Below are 16,510 nucleotides of genomic sequence, written 5' to 3' on the forward strand. Positions count from 1 at the left end.
CACTCTGGGCTGCTGGCCCGTGGGCACGGCGTCCACAGGTCTGCACACGGACTCTGCCTTGGCCTGGTCCGCCTCTTGGCAGAGCCTGCTCTGGGTGGAACCGCCCTGGGTCCCTGCACAAGAGCTGGGCCGCCCATGCATCTGCCCCTGCGGGGTCTGAGCAAACAGGAAGCTGTGGGTTGGGGCTGCAGGGCTCGGCTGTCTCACAGTGCACACTCAGGAGCCGCACGCCCTCCTGCACGCTGGGGCTTCCCGGGTGACTGGCTCAGGCTGTGCCCTCCGCCGGGGCCTCGGGGGAACAGACCCAGACCCGTCCCTTCTCGGTGCAGGAGACTTTACCGACTTCTGGTCACGGCTCAGCGCCGCCAGCGGCCTTGAGTGAGAACCAGCTGGGCGGAGGCTGCACGAGGCGGGGCGGAGCCGGCCTCACCTCCACCTGAGGCTGAAGGGGCTCCTCCCGCTCCCGCCAGCTTTTCCCTGGGCCCTGCGGCAGGTGCCTGACCGGTGGTTATCAGACAGCCACACCAGCCCCTGGGCAGTGGCAAAGTCCCTGTGACTGCCGATCTCTGGACCTCGGCTGGGAGGCAGGGCCGGGACCCCGCCAGGCGTGGCAGCCAGTGCCCAGGCACCCAGCCAGCCTCCAGGGTCGGGCCCAGCCGGACGCCGACGCCGGACGCCGAGCCTCCTTGTCCTGGGAGCCCCAGAACTGGACTCCGTGCTGCTGAGTTATAACTCAACCTCTCACTGACCCCGGCCCGCCCCCGGTGGACCCTGTGGTTGTTAACCCGGCACAGGAGGGCTTCCTGGAGATGGTGGCCTTTGCTGCTTCACAAGGACGGGCCCTGGAAGCGGCCAGAGGAGGGGACATTGGTGCCCGCGAGCCCCGGAGGCTGGATGACGTCGTCCGGCACTTGGGACCCCGCCCACTCCTCCCTCTGCTGTGCCGGGACCCAGAGCTACGCACCCACTAGAAGCGCCGGGCCGGTTCGGAAATGACGACCTCCCGCGCCCGCCCGGCCCCGCCCCGCCCGCCGAGGCCCCGCCCCGCGAGGTCCGGCCCGCCCCCCGGGCCGGTCCCGCCACTTCCAGGTGCCTGCCGGCCGGGCCTGGGGCGGCGCGCTGGGTCGGGGCCGGGCGGCCGGAGGCTGCGGAGCGCGGTGCGCCCAGCGGCCCGCGGGGCAGCCATGGCGGAGGCCGCGCCGCAGCACCTGTCGCTGCCCTCGGGGCTGCTGGAGCTGTGCGCGCTCCTGGGCGCCCCCCGGGACGGCCTCCGCGGCCTGGAGCAGGTGAGGGTGCGGCGGGGAAACCGAGGCGAGCGCGGGCCGGGCGGCGGTGAGCGGGGCGGGCCGAGGGCGCACCCCGGGCCGGCGCTTCCCGGCGCGGGCTTCCAACCACGGCGTGCCGGGCGCCCCTGCCCCGTGACCCAGGCGGGGGTCCCGGCCTGCCCGGTGTGGGCGGCGCGCCCCGGGCTCTGGGCAGGGCCTGGCAGGCTGCCCGGGGCTGAGACCAACAGCTGTTCCCCAAACGCTGCCCGACGGGGCTTCTTCCTGCCGGTCCCCGGGGGCCTCTCCCCGGGCAGCGCCGGCTGGCTTTGCACCCAGCGATCCTAGCGATGCTAAATGCGCTCGGGTCCCGGGGGGCTTTGCTCTACTGGGACTGGGGCCCGCGGCAGGCGCCGGCACCTGCGGGCTGGCGGTCCTGGGGGACCAACCCCCTGCCCCTTAGCGCAGAGGTCTGCGGTCTCCTAGGCGGCGCTCCCAGCAGCCCTGGGTCTTCCCTTCAGTGCCCGCCTACCCGGTCTGTGCACCCCAGCAGCAGCGTGACAAATTCAGATCCTGGCTTTGGGGACAGCTGTCTCGAGGTGTTGGCTGTGGCCGTGGCCCCCCTGCCCTGGTGTCCCTGGTGCAGTCTGTCCTCTCCCTGGTCCTCAGGCCAAGTCCGTCCCTCTCTTTACAGCTCTCAGCAGCAGGGATGAACAGAAGTTGCCAAGAAAAGTTAACGGGTTGCTAAATTTAGCCCAGAGGGTGTCTGCCCCGGCTGGGTAGCCCAGGTACCAAGGCTTTGGTTCGAAGTCGGTGGTGAAGCCAGGAATGGCAAGTGGCCTCTGTGTTCCCCTGCCACCTGCCCCTCCCCAGGGTCACAGGTCCCCCCTTGATCTCTGTCTCCCCCCCACCCCCAGCGTGCCAAACGCCGATGATCCGTCTTCCGGTAGGAAATGCCTGGTTTCGGTTGAGGGGACTGCCGTGCGTCCCGGGCGACGAGGACACGCGTTACTCAGGCGGGGGGGGGGGGGGATGGGTCTAGGGGGAGCAGGATGAATCAGCCGAGTGTTTCTGATGGTGCTTTCCAGAACACAGGGCAGCCATGCTGTCCCAGGTGCAGGGAGGCAGAGGCGCCAGCTGCGGCTCTTAGCCGCTCTCCTCTCAATTCTCTGATTCTGGGAGGGGTTCGGCAGGGAGAGAGGAGGGATGCGGGGAGACGGCTAACCTGCCTGCCGAGAGCTGGCGTTTAGGGACCACGCTCAGTCGCAGTTAGCCACACGTGCGGCTTTCTCTAGCTGGCTCTGTATCTGTAACAGTTCTATTCGAATGTCCGAGGCTGTTGCCAGCGATTTGTCATTTTGCTTTTGAATCACGCCTGCTGGTTCAGACGCTCCTCCTCGCAGACGCGTGTGGCTCCGCTCTGAGATCCCGCAGGGCCCGGGGTTTTACCTCTCCGAGGGGTGTGTGTTCACTTTGCTGGGAATGGGGACCAAGAGGTGCAGTACCCTCCCCCGGGGGCTGGGCGGGGGCCCTTGTCCCTGGTTGCCCTGGGGCCCTGGCATGGGGTATGCAGGGCCCAAGGCCGCCTGCTGGGAGTTGCTGGAGCCCCGGCCAGGGGTGGGTGACCCGCGTAGTGCTGGGTGGGGAGCTGGTTCTGCGTGGGTTTTGGTGGGCAGCACCTGCGCTTCTCGGTTCCAGGCCACGGCGGGCAGCAGAGCGTCCTTGACAGTGGCACGCAGCCTCCTCTGGGTGCACCGTCCACCGCACAGCCGCCGGCCGCACATGGCTACGGGTGGCCATGTCTCACTCCCTAGATGGCTGCAACGGCCGGAGCTGGGCCAATCTGAAGCCAGGAGCTTCTTCCTGGTCTCCCACGCAGGTGCAGGGGCCCAAGCACTTGGGTCATCTTCTACTGATTTCCCAGGCCACAGCAGAGAGCTGGATGGGAAGTAGAGCAGCTGGGACTCGAACCGGCGCCCATGCAGGATGCCAGCACTGCAGGCTGCAGCTTTACCTGCTGTCCACAGCGCTGGCCCTGAGGAGCTGCCTGTTCCATTTAAAGACTTGAACTTCCGACGGCCACGTGCCGCTGCTGGCCTCCGTGCTGCATAGCCCCGTCCAGGAGCGTTAGGAAAACGTCACTGCTGGGGGTTTCCTCCACGTGGCCAGTCTTACAGTGAGGGTCAGTGGCACTGTGTAATTAACAGAGAGAAATCCGTGGCTCCTATCAGCTAGGGTGCTGGGTTGGGCTTTTGCTTTTATATTAGCTTTTTTTTTTTTTTTTTAAAGAAACCATTAAGTGATACAGGATGGGGCCAGCACTGTGGTACAGCGGCTTGACGCCTTGGCCTGAAGCGCCGGCATCCCATATGGGCACCGGTTCTAGTCCCAGCTGCTCCTCTTCCTATCCAGCTCTCTGCTATGGCCTGGGAAAGCCTCTCTCTGTATCTCTGTAACTCTTTCTAGTAAATAAAATAAATCTTAAAAAAAAAAAAAACGATGGAAGTTAATAAAGTCAGCACTTGGAACACAGACCCAGCTGGAGGGGGGGAGAGTCTCAGAGTGGGCGGAGCCAGGGGACTGCAATAACCCGCGGACCCTCCCTGCCGCGGCTGGCTGCGTGTGGAGTTGTTCTAAGCAGATTAGCTCTGTGTCCAGGAGACATCCCTGCTGCAGCCCCTGGGGTCTCTCGGGAGGGGGCGGCGACTGCACCGCTGAGTGACACAGGAAGCCAGCCGTGCCCGCCAGCCTCCCTGTGCATAAAAGCAGGCTGTGTCCCACGTGTGCAGCGGGTGTGACCCTCTGAGTCACGGGGCCGCAGGACGGCCGTCCCCGCCTGTCCGTTTCCTTTTTTATTTCTATATCGTTCCTTTGAAATGAGGCCGCATTGTTCCCCGATCAGAAAGGACACGGGGAGTTCGCTCGGGAGCGCGCACTCTGGCGCCTGCCTTCAAGTGAACTGGGAGCAGCAGCGGGCATGGCAGGCGGAGCGGCTGTGCTGGGGCGAGCGGGAGCCCGTGTAGACGAGCCTGCCTCCCAGAGGGACAGTGGGACGCAGCGCTCTGCGCACCACCCCACAGACGACCCCGCCGTGCGTGCGGGGCAGGGGCCGTGTGCAGTGAGCCTGCGGGACCCCGGGGTGTGGGGAGGGGGCGCAGCTGCAGGGAAGCCGGGGAAGGCGGTGGAGGGAGACGGCCTGTCCTGGGTGGAGGCGTGGGGTGTGTGTAGAGGAGGGACCTCCTCCAGGCGAGCGGGGCATGGGTGCAGGCGGGCGGGAGTCGTGGTACGAGGCGGCACCCCCAGGCTTGTCTGGAAGGATCTGGGCTGGGTTTGCCCCACAACGCGGCCCTCACCCCAACATGCACTGGTGTTGGGGGAGGCCTCTGCAGCCCAGGGCCCCGAGTGGACAGAGGTCAGGGCCTGCATGGTGGCGGGTGCTGATCCTGGGCCTGTGGGCACGGGGACCCCACAGGCAGCAGGTGCACTGCCGCGCAGCGGGCAGGCCAGGAGGGGTTGGAGGAGTTGGGGAGGGGCCCGGGGAGAGCAGGGGGCCTGCAGGAGTTGGGGAGGGGCCCGGGGAGAGCAGGGGGCCTGCAGGAGTCGGGGAGGGGCCTGAGGGAGAGCAGGGGGCCTGCAGGAGTCGGGGAGGGGCCCGGGGAGAGCAGGGGGCCTGCAGGAGTTGGGGAGGGCCCTAGGGAGAGCGGGGGACCTGCAGGAGTCGGGGAGGGCCCTAGGGAGAGCGGGGGACCTGTAGGAGTCGGGGAGGGGCCCGGGGAGAGCAGGGGGCCTGCAGGAGTCGGGGAGGGGCCCGAGGGAGAGCGGGAGCCCAGGGCACTTGCAGCCCCATGTTTGCAGGAACGAGCCTGTCCATTCCGGGTCGCAGCTTTGGCCTGGTGTGGGTGCACTGTCCACCTCTGTGGTCTCTCCGTGTGTGTGTGTGTGTGTGTGTGTTTATTTCTTAGTCAACTACACACACACACATACACAGAGAGAGAGGGAGGTCTTCCACCTGCTGGTTCACTCCCCAGACGGCTGCACTGGCCAGCGCTGGGCCAGACCAAGGCCCGGAGCTTCCTCTGGTCTCCTGCAGGTGCAGGGGCCCAGGCGCTGGGTGGGCAGGGGCTGGGCCGCGAGTGGAGCCGCCCGGACCTCACTGTGTGGGGAAGAAGCAGGCCCGTGGGTCCTGAGGTTGCTGGGTTCAGGGCCGCCCCAGCGCTGATAGAGCGGCGGGGGTTTGAGCACCTGAACACACGCGTCCTCCCGCGCGTGGCCTGAGTTCCCCGGAACGTGCCTTCTCACGTTCGGTCGTGGTTCTACAGGGCAAGCTGCCGGGGCGGGTGCATTCTGCGCGCTTTCGGTCAGGACGCGGCCCCCTGCGAGCCGGGGAGCAGCACCGACGGCACTGCAGGTGCTGTGGCCCGTGGGTCCTACAAGAGCAAGTGCGGGGCTGGGGGAGACAGGGACAGACTGACGGACAGACAGCTCCCATCTGCTGCTCCTGCCCCCCAAATGCCCACGATGGCCAGGGCCGTGCAGGGGCCGGAGCCAGGGCCCAGGAACCCACGCCAGGTCTCCCGTGGGGGTGGCGGGAGCCATCTCTCGGCCCCCAGGCTGTGCGTTCGGAGGCACCGGCATCCAGAGGCGGAGGTGGGAGGGGGTGGGGCTCAGCCTCGGGCCGGATGCCTTGCTGCTGCTGGGTCTTCCTGACGTGTCCAGGGCCCGGGTCTCACTCCTCCTGGGGGGGGGGCCCTTGTTGCTGCTGCCCTTGCTCGGGCCCGTCAGAGCCCCTTGGTCACCCCCTCCCGCCCAGCTGCCGTCTCCTGCACCCCAGCACCCAGAGTCTGCTCGTGGGTTTCCACTTCCCGCTTCCTTCTCTCCCGCGGACCGCGGGCGTCCAGTCCGGCTCTGGAGCAGGGTCGGCCTCCCGCGTCGTAGTTAGTTCAGCTCGAGTCCTCTCGTGATGTTGGGGGAGAGTGAGGAGTGAATCGCCGTCGTATCGGCCGCACGCCGAGGCCGGGCCCGTGCCTCCCCGCGGGCTCCCTCCGTGCCCCTCACCCCTCTGCTCCGAGCAGGGGGCCTGGAAACGCTGCCAGCGGCAGCCCGGCCGGCGTGGTGTGCATGTGTGGGCAGGGTTTGCTGCCCCTGCGAGGGGCCGCGGTGCTCCTGGGGGTCCCTGCCCTCTGCTCCTGCCCTCGTTCTGCCCTCACCCCTCACGGGGGCAGCTCCGAGCGCAGGACCCGGCTGCTGGGAGTGGAAGACGGAGCCAGGATTTCAGGGCAGGTCTGTGTGCCATGGTGCCCGGCTCCCAACCGCCAGGCTCTGTGCTGAGGATGTGTCGGCCCCAGAACTGGCTCTGAGGGGTTGGCGACATGCCTGGGGGCTGTGCCAGGCCCTAAAGGCCCCTTCTGGGTGGTCCTGGGCACCGCACTCACGCTCAGCCCTGCACCTGCCGAGACCCGCGTCGTGAGCGCGGAGCAGAGCCGGCGTCTTGCGGTGACTCTCGTCCCTGTCTCCCTCAGGCCGCCCAGAGAAAGGGAGTCCCGAAGCCTCCGTCTCTCAGCCCGGAGGTTCTGTCTGTTTTTGTGCCTCCTTTTGTCAGCAAGGAGGACAGCCTGGCGGCGGCCGCTGCCAGCTGCACCGCCCCTGGGAAAAGCAGGAGGCGCTCCTTCAGGAAGAGGCGCGAGAAGCCCAGGGCGGAGCAGTTGAAGGAGCCCCCGGGGGACCCCAGCGGGCCGGACCCTGAGGACGTCAGCATCCCGGGCGGCGTGGACCTGCTGGCGCTGCCCCAGCTCTGCTTCCCAGGTACGCGCCGGCGCCAGCCGAGCCGGGTGCGCGGTCCTCACCGGGGGTGGTCCTCACCGGGTGCGGTCCTCACCGGGGGCGGTCCTCACCGGGGGCGGGCCGTGCCCTGGAGTTTCCTCATCCTGGGGATTTCAGGGTGGGAGGAGCTGGCCTCTTCTGCGTGGGGCACCGGTTTTTGGAGAACTGCACCTGGGCCCCGCGTGGGTCTCCCGGACCTTCCCGCTCGGACCTAGCACAGGGTCTCCGGTGGTCGGCGGAGGGGTCTGCCCCAGCTGTGCCCGGCCCGTGTCTGCTCTTTGGCTGAAGCCGGGCTGGCCTCTGGTTCCCGAGCTCGGGAGCTCCAGCGGGTTCCGGGCAAGACACAGCCCCACCAGGGCTGGCGTCCGGGACATGCACTGGCCACCAGGCGTGGCCACGGCTCTCGGGTCACCCCTCCTGGGGCAGGGACTGCAGCTGGGGACAGGCTGCTGGCCTCGGGGTGGCTCGCCGTGGGCTCCCGGCGTCTCCACAGTCGCCTCGTGCCTCAGCTTGATGCTTCAGAGCACAGAATGGGGGGCTGTGCCTGGGGCGGGACTCGGGGCGGTGGGGGGAGCTGGCCAGAGAGTGGATGCGTCATTGCTGGCTGCAGGCCACAGGCCACGGGCGTGCTTTGTCAGTGAGAGACGACGGGTGCAGGTGGCCCGGGCCTTCCTGTGGCTGCCGCAGCCGGAATGAGGTATTCCTTCTGTCCTGCTGCAGGGGGCCTGTGCGTGGCCTCGGAACCGAAGGAGGACACCGTGCACTTCCTGGTGCTGACCGACGTGTGCGGGAACAGGAGCTATGGCGTGGTCGCCCAGTACTACCGGCCACTGCACGTGCGTGCACCCTCCACGGCTTAACTGGTCAAGTACACGTCCTCCAGTGTCCAGGGGCGTTGAGCGCATCCCCACAGTGTGCCGCCCTGCCACTGTGCCATTCCGGGACATTCTTACCCCGCCCCACCCCCACCCGTGCAGCTTTCGCTCCCCACCTCCCGCCCCCACTGCTCCGTGCTGTCTGGATTCTGCGTGGAGGGCAATCGGGCAGGGTGCGCCTCCTGTGCCTGGCTGCTTTCACGTGTGTGGCGTGTCTGGGGCTCACCGCACTGTGTCCATCGGGGCTTCCTTCCCTTCTGTGGTTCGGTGGCCCAGCGTGTCCACGAGCCATGCTCTCCTCACCTTCCCCCTACCGTTCAAGGTTGTGGGTTCACATTTTGCACCCTCACACGTTTGGGAGTGCTGTCTGGGTGCACGTGGAGGGGCGCGAACAGGCCCACGTGTCCTGCAGAACCAGCCAGAGCAAACCCAGCGGCTGGCCCCTGTGTGTGCGGGACGGCTGTCTCCCTGGCCTGCGAAGGACGGAGCCGGGAGGCCACACCCCAGCAGCACAGGCAGGGGTGTGGTTCCGTCTGAGACCGGGGTGGGAGCAGAGGAGGGTGGAGAGCTGGCCCCGCCCAGGGCTGGGTGCAGGCGAGCAGGACCACAGGTGCATCATGGGTTCGCCTGCACAGTGATCCTATCACCACGTGCGTGGGAGAAGACGCACAGCCCCGGCGCCTGCCCCGGTCAGAGGCAGCTGTCAGGGCCGGGTCCTCCCATGGCTGTGGGGGCTTGGGGGTTCCTTCTTCCCCTCCTTCACCATGTACTGGGGGCCGCCGCACATGTGACGCTGACCTGGGCCCTCTCCTGTCTTCCCACTGATGCTCCGTGGCTTGACCGTGTGTGGGTCCCCGGCCCCTCCCAGGCACCGGAGCCCCAGCAGCTTAGCCCCAGGGGGCCCGAGGCCTTGCTGTGCAGTCCTCACCTCCCAGAGAACGCGGCTGGGAACCGTGGTGTCAGGCCCACGTCGCAGAAGGCACGGGGCGTGGGGGTCGAGCCACAGCAGCCGGGGTTGGAACCTGAGCCGCCGGTGGAAAGGGCCGGGGCAGACTGGTGATGCCGTGGCGGCTTCTGGGGCTCCTCCCTCTGCCTGGACCTCGTGCGAGAACCTCACGCCCGGGCCGAAGCCGTCCACCAGCCCCCGTCCCTGCTGAACGAGCCCACACGAGCGGCTGTGTGCGCCCCAGCCCGCGCGCCTTCCGGAAGCTGTTGTGCTCTGGGGAGGGCGCGACTGCTGCCGTGCGGCCCAGAGGCCCAGGCCTGTCTGGGGTCCCGGTTCTACTGTGGCTCCTCTTGTCCCAGGCCTGTTCCTGCCTCCAGGGCAGGGCTCAGCTCCCACCTGTGTCACCCCAGCACCTCCTTTGGTTCAGGCACCACCTGGCGCCACAGAGACTGCGTGTGCATGTGCGTGTGTACATGTGTGTATACGTGGTCAGTGTGTATGCACATGTGTGTGTGTGTATACATGGTCGGTGTGTGTGTACACATGTGTGTATATGTAGTTGGTGTGTGTGGCTTGTGTGTGCATGTACATGGCCCGTGCCTGTGTGTGTGTGTACATGGCTGGTGTGTGTACATGCATGGCTGGTACATGTGTGCATATGTGGCTGATGTGTGTGTATGTGGCCTGTGTATGTGTGTGGCTGGTGTGTGTGTATGTGACTAGCTGGAGTGTGTGTGCATGTACATGGCCCGTGCATACATGTGTGTGTGTACAGCTGGCACGTGTGTGCATGTACGTGCCTGTGCACACGTGTGTGTATGTTTACAGCTGGAGTGTGCATGTATGTGCCTGTGCACACGTGTGTGTGTGTGTGACTAGCTGGAGCGTGTGTGCATGTACGTGCCCGTGCACACGTGTGTGTGACTAGCTGGAGCGTGTGTGCATGTACGTGCCCGTGCACACGTGTGTGTGTATGTACAGCTGGCGTGTGTGTGCATGTACGTGCCTGTGCACACGTGTGTGTATATGTACAGCTGGCGCGTGTGTGCATGTACGTGCCTGTGCACACGTGTGTGTATATGTACAGCTGGCGCGTGTGTGCATGTACATGCCAGCGCACACGTGTGTGTACATGTACAGCTGGAGCGTGTGTGCATGTACGTGCCCCTGCACACGTGTGTGTGTATGTGACTAGCTGGAGCGTGTGTGCATGTACGTGCCCATGCACATGTGTGTGTGACTAGCTGGAGCGTGTGTGCATGTACGTGCCCGTGCACACGTGTGTGCGTGGCCTCCTCTGCCCGGCTGGGGGCGGCTGGGGGCAGGATGGCAGCTGAGTGTCGCCGTGCCCTTCCGCAGGACGAGTGCTGTTTCTACAACGGCAGGGCGCACTGGGAGTCTGCGCCGGCCGCGGGCGCCGCCGGCTGCTACGTGCCCTTCGCCGTGTGCGTGGTGTCCAGGTTTCCCTACTACACCGCCCTCAAGGACTGCCTGTCCTGGTGAGTGCGTCGGCCCCAGGCTGAGTGCCGCTCCGGCTTGGCTAGGAGAAAGGGAAGCGCCGGCGGCAGGCGCTTGGCGGTGGACGCCCGCCTCCCTCACCGCAGAGTCTGGGTTCAAGTCCCGGCTCCGCTCCTGGCCCAGCTTCCTGCCGTGCGCACGCTGGAGGAGAGGAGGCTCGGGCAGTGGGCTTCGGCGCCGGCCCCCGCCCTTGCTGGCATTGGGGGTGAGCCAGTGGGTGGGCGCTTTCTCTGTGTCTGCCTCCCAAATAAGAAAAGCAGAAGGAGTGATTACGTCAGGCGGAACGTCTTCCCAGCCCCTGAGGAGGAGATGCTGGGTCTTCCGGTGAATTCGGAGTGACCGTTTTGGAGCTGTCTCTGCTGGTGCCGAGCAGAAAGCCTGGGATGCAAAGACTCCTGGGAAAATGAGGGAAGCATCGCGCAGCCCGTGCAGCCCGGAAGTCGGAGCCTCCGCTCGGAGGCCGCGCCCTGGGCCCCGAGCCCCGAGCCCTTTTCTTCTGGGTCTCATTAAGTTATGGTCCTGGCGCTTGTCAATCACCTGTGGTTGATTGACACCTGAGAAAGGGCTCTTTGTGCCTCGGACGACGTGGGACTGGCTCTCTCAGTTCCTGTCCAGAGCCCGTCCCCGGCTCGGGTCGAGCAGCTGGGATCTGATTGTTGGCGACATTTGTTAACACAAATCCTGCACTTCACTGCCTTGTGTTTTTTTTTTTTTTTTTTTTTTTTTTTTTAAGATTTATTTATTCATGGAAAGAGTTACACAGAGAGAGGAGAGGCGGGGGGGGGGTGTCTTTCATCCGCTGGTTCACTCCCCAGTTGGCAGCAATGGCCAGAGCTGCGCCGATCCAAAGCCAGGAGCCAGGAGCTTCCTCCGGCTCTCCCACGCAGGTGCAGGGACTGAAGGACTCGAGCCTCTTCTACTGCTTTCCCAGGCCACAGCAAAGAGCTGGGTCGGAAGTGGAGTAGCCGGGACTCCAAGCAGCGCCCATATGGGATGCCGGCACTGCAGGTGGCGGCTTTACCCACGATGCCACAGTGCTGGCCCCAAAAGCTTTTTAAACAGTTACTTACTTGCGTTGGAGAGAGAGAGAACAGAGACTGAGGAAATAAAAGAGAGAGCGCTTCCACTCCCTGATTCAGTCCCCAGATGCTTGCCGTGCTGGGGCTGGGCCGGGCTAAAGCTGGGAGCCCGTGTGGGTGGCAGGAACCAGTTCCTTGAGCCCTCGCCTCTGCCTCACGGGCTGCGTCAGCAGGAAGTCGCAGTCAGGGGCCAGAGTCCGGTGTTGCCTCCCGGCACCCTGGCGTGGGACACTTAGCATGAGTCACCAGGTCAAATGCCCACCTCCCCTTGGTCACTCAGAGGCGGTCTACACTCGCCCTCTGGGTCAGAACCCCCCCCCCCAGGGGCCCGGCCGTCTGTCAGCCGGGGTCGGGCAGGGCTGGGACCTGGTCAGCGTGCCCGTCCTCGGCGATACTTGTCAGGGCAGGGGTTCGCAGCGGCGGCTCAGCTACTGCTTGGGATGCCTGCATCGCACTTCAGAGTTCCTGGTTCGGGTCCTGGCTGCTCTGCTCCCAGTGCACTTCCCTGCCGGGTGGAGACCTGGATGGAGTCGCTGCCCTCTGCAGCCGAATGACCAGAGAGAGGAACGAGGGAAGGGACGCGTTTGTTCCTTAGAACACGCGCTAGACCCCGCGTCCCAGGGTTCATCCGTGTGAGACGTATGTGAACCTTACACGCTGAGCCCAGAGCGCCTTCCCCGGGGTGCCTGGGGCCCGCGTGCCGTCGGGGGCGGGAGCTCACGTGGCGCCTCCGCAGCTGGGATGCAGAGCCCGCCTGCGCGTTGTGCTTTCCGATTGCAGCCTGCTGATGCACCTGAAGCTGTGCAGGGATTTCGAAGCCGACAACCTCATCAAGGACTTCGCCGCGAGGCTGTCTTTGGTCCCCAGCCCCCCTCCGGGGCCGCTGCACTTGGTGAGTGAGGTCCCGGCTTCTCGCTGGGGCTTTCGTGGCCGGGGGTTGCCGGGGCTGAGCCGTCTGGGCCGCTGCGTTCCTGACTTGCGAGGCTGGGAGCTGTGCTGCGAAGCGGGCTCCAGGGTCTGCCTGGCGGCTCCGTGTGAGGGCCCCTCGTAGTTAGCACGGCAGCCTCTGTCTCGCCATGCAGAAAGTTCATGGCAGCGCCAGTCCTGGGCCGTAGAATGCACTTGGCCGTTTTCCTTGTTTGCTTGTCTGGGGCGTCGGTGTCCGCCCTCCGTTTGCTGGGGTTTTCTCTGCTTCCTGATAAGCAGCTGGCGTTTAGACTGTGACCGCGCCAGGGACCGCCGAGCGTGTGAGGGCCAGCGTCTGCCAGGCCGGCTCTGATTCCAGGGATGCCTTTGGCTACTCTGTGACACGGGACGTTCGGGGTTGAGAATGCGAGCGAAGTGCTGGCCGGCGCCCCGAGACGGCCGAGCCCGTTCAGCTCAAGTTCATGACCACGCACAGGCACTTTTTCTTCCTCTTCCTCTCCTCCTCCTCCTCCTTTTTTCAAATGGGCACCCAGTGAAGATTTTGAGGTGTTCAGTAGCTGTCAAGTCAGTTTCACTGTAGTTGTCCGTTCTGGAAGATTTTACACGTACATCTTAGTTCTCCATGTTAGAAACTTACTTCAGAAGCAGTGAGATGGAGAGAGAGAGAGGGAGGGAGGGAGAGAGGGGGGAAGGGAGGGGAGGGAGGGGGGAAAGAGGGACGGGGGAGAGAGAGGGAGGAGAGGGAGAGAGAGGGAGGGAGCCGGGAGGGAAAGAGGGGGGGAGAGAGGGAGAGAGAGGGAGGGAGGGAGGGAGGGAGAGAGAGAGAGGGGAGCGGGAGGGAAAGAGAGAGGAAGGGAGAGAGGGAGAGAGGGAGGGAGAGAGAGGGGAAGGGAGATAAGGAGAGGGGGGAGAGAGGGAGGGGGAGAGGGGAAGAGAGGGAGAGGGAGGGAGGGGGAAGGGGGAGAGGGAGGGAGGGAGAGAGAAAGGGACAGCAAATGAGCCCTAGAAGGCGATTCCCTCCCCAGGGGCCCACAGCCGCCAGGGCTGGGCCAATCTTGAGCAGCAACCTGGGAGCTCAGTCCGGTCTCCGGCTGGGTGGCGGAACCGATCGCTGGAGACCTCCCAGGGTCTCCTTAGCGGGGAGCTGGGGTCGGGAGCCAGGCCAGCGGCTGGACCAGGCTCTCCGGTGTGCGTCGGGGGTGTCTTCCCTGTTAGGCCGAAGTCCTGCCCCATTCCTCTGAGTGTTTAAAGCAGCAATTGAAAAGTAGGTGCGCGTATCAGGAGACGTGGACCATGGACCCCACGCCTCGGAGCCCTGCACGGACCTAGGGGAGATCAGTGCACTTTGGTGCGAGAGGTTTCCGGATCCGTGCCCGCGCGGGGTCTGCCAGGAGGTCACGGGAAATGCACCTTAGGAAGGAACCATGTGTGGATCTGCAACGTTCTGGCACCAAAATGAGCTCATGTTTCAGCTCCAGTTTTGAAGGTCCCTGGTGGAACGCCTAGGACCGCATGGAAGCTGCCTGGCTTGGGACTTGGGCCACCCGGGGCAAGCGTCCGGGTTGCTAGGGAGCGGCGCTGGCTGACGGGCACGGCGCGGGAAGTCCTCGGAGCCGGGCGGCGACTGGCCGTTCCTGCCGTGGCACGCGTACCTCGCACACACCTCTCGCTCGCGGGCTGTCTGTGGTGAGACCGGGACTCAGAGCGCTGAGCTCAGGGTGTGCACGGCTCCCGCAGGTGTTCAACATGAAGCCGCTGCAGGTGGTGTTCCCCGCGCGCGCCGACCCCGAGAGCCCCGTCATCGACCTGGACCTGCACCTGCCCCTGCTGTGCTTCCGGCCCGAGAAGGTGCTGCAGGTGTGTGCGGTGGTCCGGGGGCGGGGTGGAAGGGGTGAAATGCCCGCGGACCCCTGCGGGGCTGGGGCTGGGGCCGGGGCTGGGGCCCGGGGCTGCCAGAGAGCCAGCACTCAGCGCCGGGCGTGGTTCCACAGGGCGGCTTGGAAAGAAAGACTGGTCCCTCTGTGTCTCCCTGAAAGACAGAGCGGGGGGGGGGGGTGTCGCATCTGCTGGACTCTCCCCAGATGGCTGCAGTGGTGGGGGTTGGGCCAGGCCAGAGCCAGACGCTGAGCCCCCCTGGGTCTCCTAGGTGGGTGCGGGGGCCCAAGCCCGGGGGCCATCTCCCGCTGCCTTCCGGGGGCACGAGCAGGTGGCTGGGAAGCAGGGCGGCCAGTCCTGCATGGAAGCTGCGCCGGGCTCGGGGGTGGTGGCCCCTCCAGGCGCGGTTGCCCCTTCCCTACCCTCCTCCCCCAGGCGCAGGCGCTGGCTGCGTGGTCGCCCCCACCCCATCCCCCCCAGGTGCAACCGCCCCCCCAGGCGTGGTGCCCATGAGGTCACCCCCACCCCTCAGGCACACCCCCCCAGGCGCGGCACTCACGGGCGGTTGCCCCCACCCCCTCGGGCGCGTCCCCCACCCCGGCGCTCTCGCGGTCACCCCCACCCCCTCGGGCGCGTCCCCCACCCCTGCGCTCTCGCGGTCACCCCCACCCCCTCGGGCGTGCCCCCCAGGCGCGGCGCTCACAGGCGGTTGCCCCACCCCCTCGGGCACGCCCCCCCAGGGGTCGCCCCCACATCCTTGGGCGCGCCCCCCAGGCACGCTCATACGGTCACCCCCACCCCCTCGGGTGCACCCCCCAGGCGTGGCGCTCACGCGGTCGCCCCCACACCCTCGGGCGCGCCCCCCAGGCACGCTCATATGGTCACCCCCACCCCCTTGGGTGCACCCCCCAGGCGTGGCGCTCACGTGGTCGCCCCCACCCCCTCGGGCGCGCCCCCCACCCCGGTGCTCACGCGGTTGCCCCCACCCCCTCGGGCGCGCCCCCCACCCGGCGCTCACGCCCCCCACCCGGTGCTCACGCGGTCGCCCCCACAGATCCTGGCCTGCATCCTGACGGAGCAGCGGCTGGTGTTCTTCTCCGCCGACTGGGCGCGGCTGACGCTGGTGGCTGAGTGCTTCATGGCCTACCTGCACCCGCTGCAGTGGCAGCACACCTTCGTGCCCATCCTGTCGGGCCAGATGCTGGACTTCCTCATGGCGCCCACCTCCTTCCTCATGGGCTGCCACCTGGACCACCTCCAGGAAGTCAGCAAGGTCAGGGGGAAGCGGGGGAGGAATACCGGGTCTGGGGGGGGGGCCCAGGGCTGCGGTGGGGGGGAGGGGAGGCCTGGGGGGGGAGACCCAGGGGTGGGGGTTGGAGGGGAGACCTGAGGGCAGGGAGACCCGGGGCTGCGGGAGGCTTTGGGTGGGGGAGACCCCAGGGCTGCAGGTTGGGGGGAGTGAAGGGGGGAGACCCAGGTCTGTGAGGGTGCTACTGGGTGGTGGGGAGTGGGTATGGGGGGAGCTGCCAGAGTCATTGGGGGAGGATCTGGCTCTGCGAGGGTGCCGGGAGGGGGGGGGACCTGGGCTCTGTGAGGGCACCGCCGGCGTGGAGGGGCTGGGGTCTTCGATTGCACCTCGGGCACTGGGGGGAGCTGCCGTGGGCCGGGGGTGGGGGGTTGGCAGGGGGAGAAGCTGCTGCAGAGAGCTTGGTGTCGAGCCACCTGCACCTCTGCCTACACCCCTGTGAGCTCCAGGCACCCCCCACATGGCACAGACAACACACACACATAGACACACAGACACACACACACGACACAGACACACTTCCACGTACGCCCCTGTGAGCTCCAGGCACCCCCCCACACACATGGCACAGACAACACACACATAGACACACAGACACATATACACACATAGACACACAGACACACACACACACGACACAGACACACTTCCACGTACGCCCCTGTGAGCTCCAGGCACCCCCCCACACACGGCACAGACAACACACACATAGACACACAGACACACACACACATGACACAGACACACTTCCACGTATGCCCCTGTGAGCTTCAGGCACTCCACACACACAGACACACATAGACACACATGAACACAGACACACATAGATACACCCATGACACAGAACACACGGAACACACAGACACAGACATACCTCCACGTATGCCCCTGTGAGCTCCAGG

At 66.1% G+C, this 16,510-nt stretch overlaps 1 protein-coding gene across 5 annotated transcripts in view; it reads left to right on the top strand.

Moving 5' to 3' along the window:
• The first annotated feature begins 647 nt into the window (after positions 1 to 647).
• Positions 648 to 16,510, top strand: part of DENND3 (DENN domain containing 3) — a 49,126-nt gene continuing 33,263 nt past the window's right edge. For all 5 annotated transcript variants that reach the window (XM_070075867.2, XM_089335794.1, XM_089335795.1 and 2 more), the window contains exons 1-7: positions 648 to 1,286; positions 6,782 to 7,064; positions 7,803 to 7,918; positions 10,263 to 10,402; positions 12,281 to 12,392; positions 14,165 to 14,284; positions 15,357 to 15,575. In XM_070075867.2, the coding sequence (XP_069931968.2) occupies positions 993 to 1,286; positions 6,782 to 7,064; positions 7,803 to 7,918; positions 10,263 to 10,402; positions 12,281 to 12,392; positions 14,165 to 14,284; positions 15,357 to 15,575 (1,284 nt within the window). In that variant the 5' untranslated portion in view covers positions 648 to 992. The remainder of the gene's footprint in view (positions 1,287 to 6,781; positions 7,065 to 7,802; positions 7,919 to 10,262; positions 10,403 to 12,280; positions 12,393 to 14,164; positions 14,285 to 15,356; positions 15,576 to 16,510) is intronic.

The sequence above is a fragment of the Oryctolagus cuniculus genome, chromosome 6 (genome assembly GCF_051225735.1).
Source record: "Oryctolagus cuniculus isolate XC-2025 breed Fujian yellow rabbit chromosome 6, ASM5122573v1, whole genome shotgun sequence".
NCBI lineage: Eukaryota > Metazoa > Chordata > Mammalia > Lagomorpha > Leporidae > Oryctolagus > Oryctolagus cuniculus.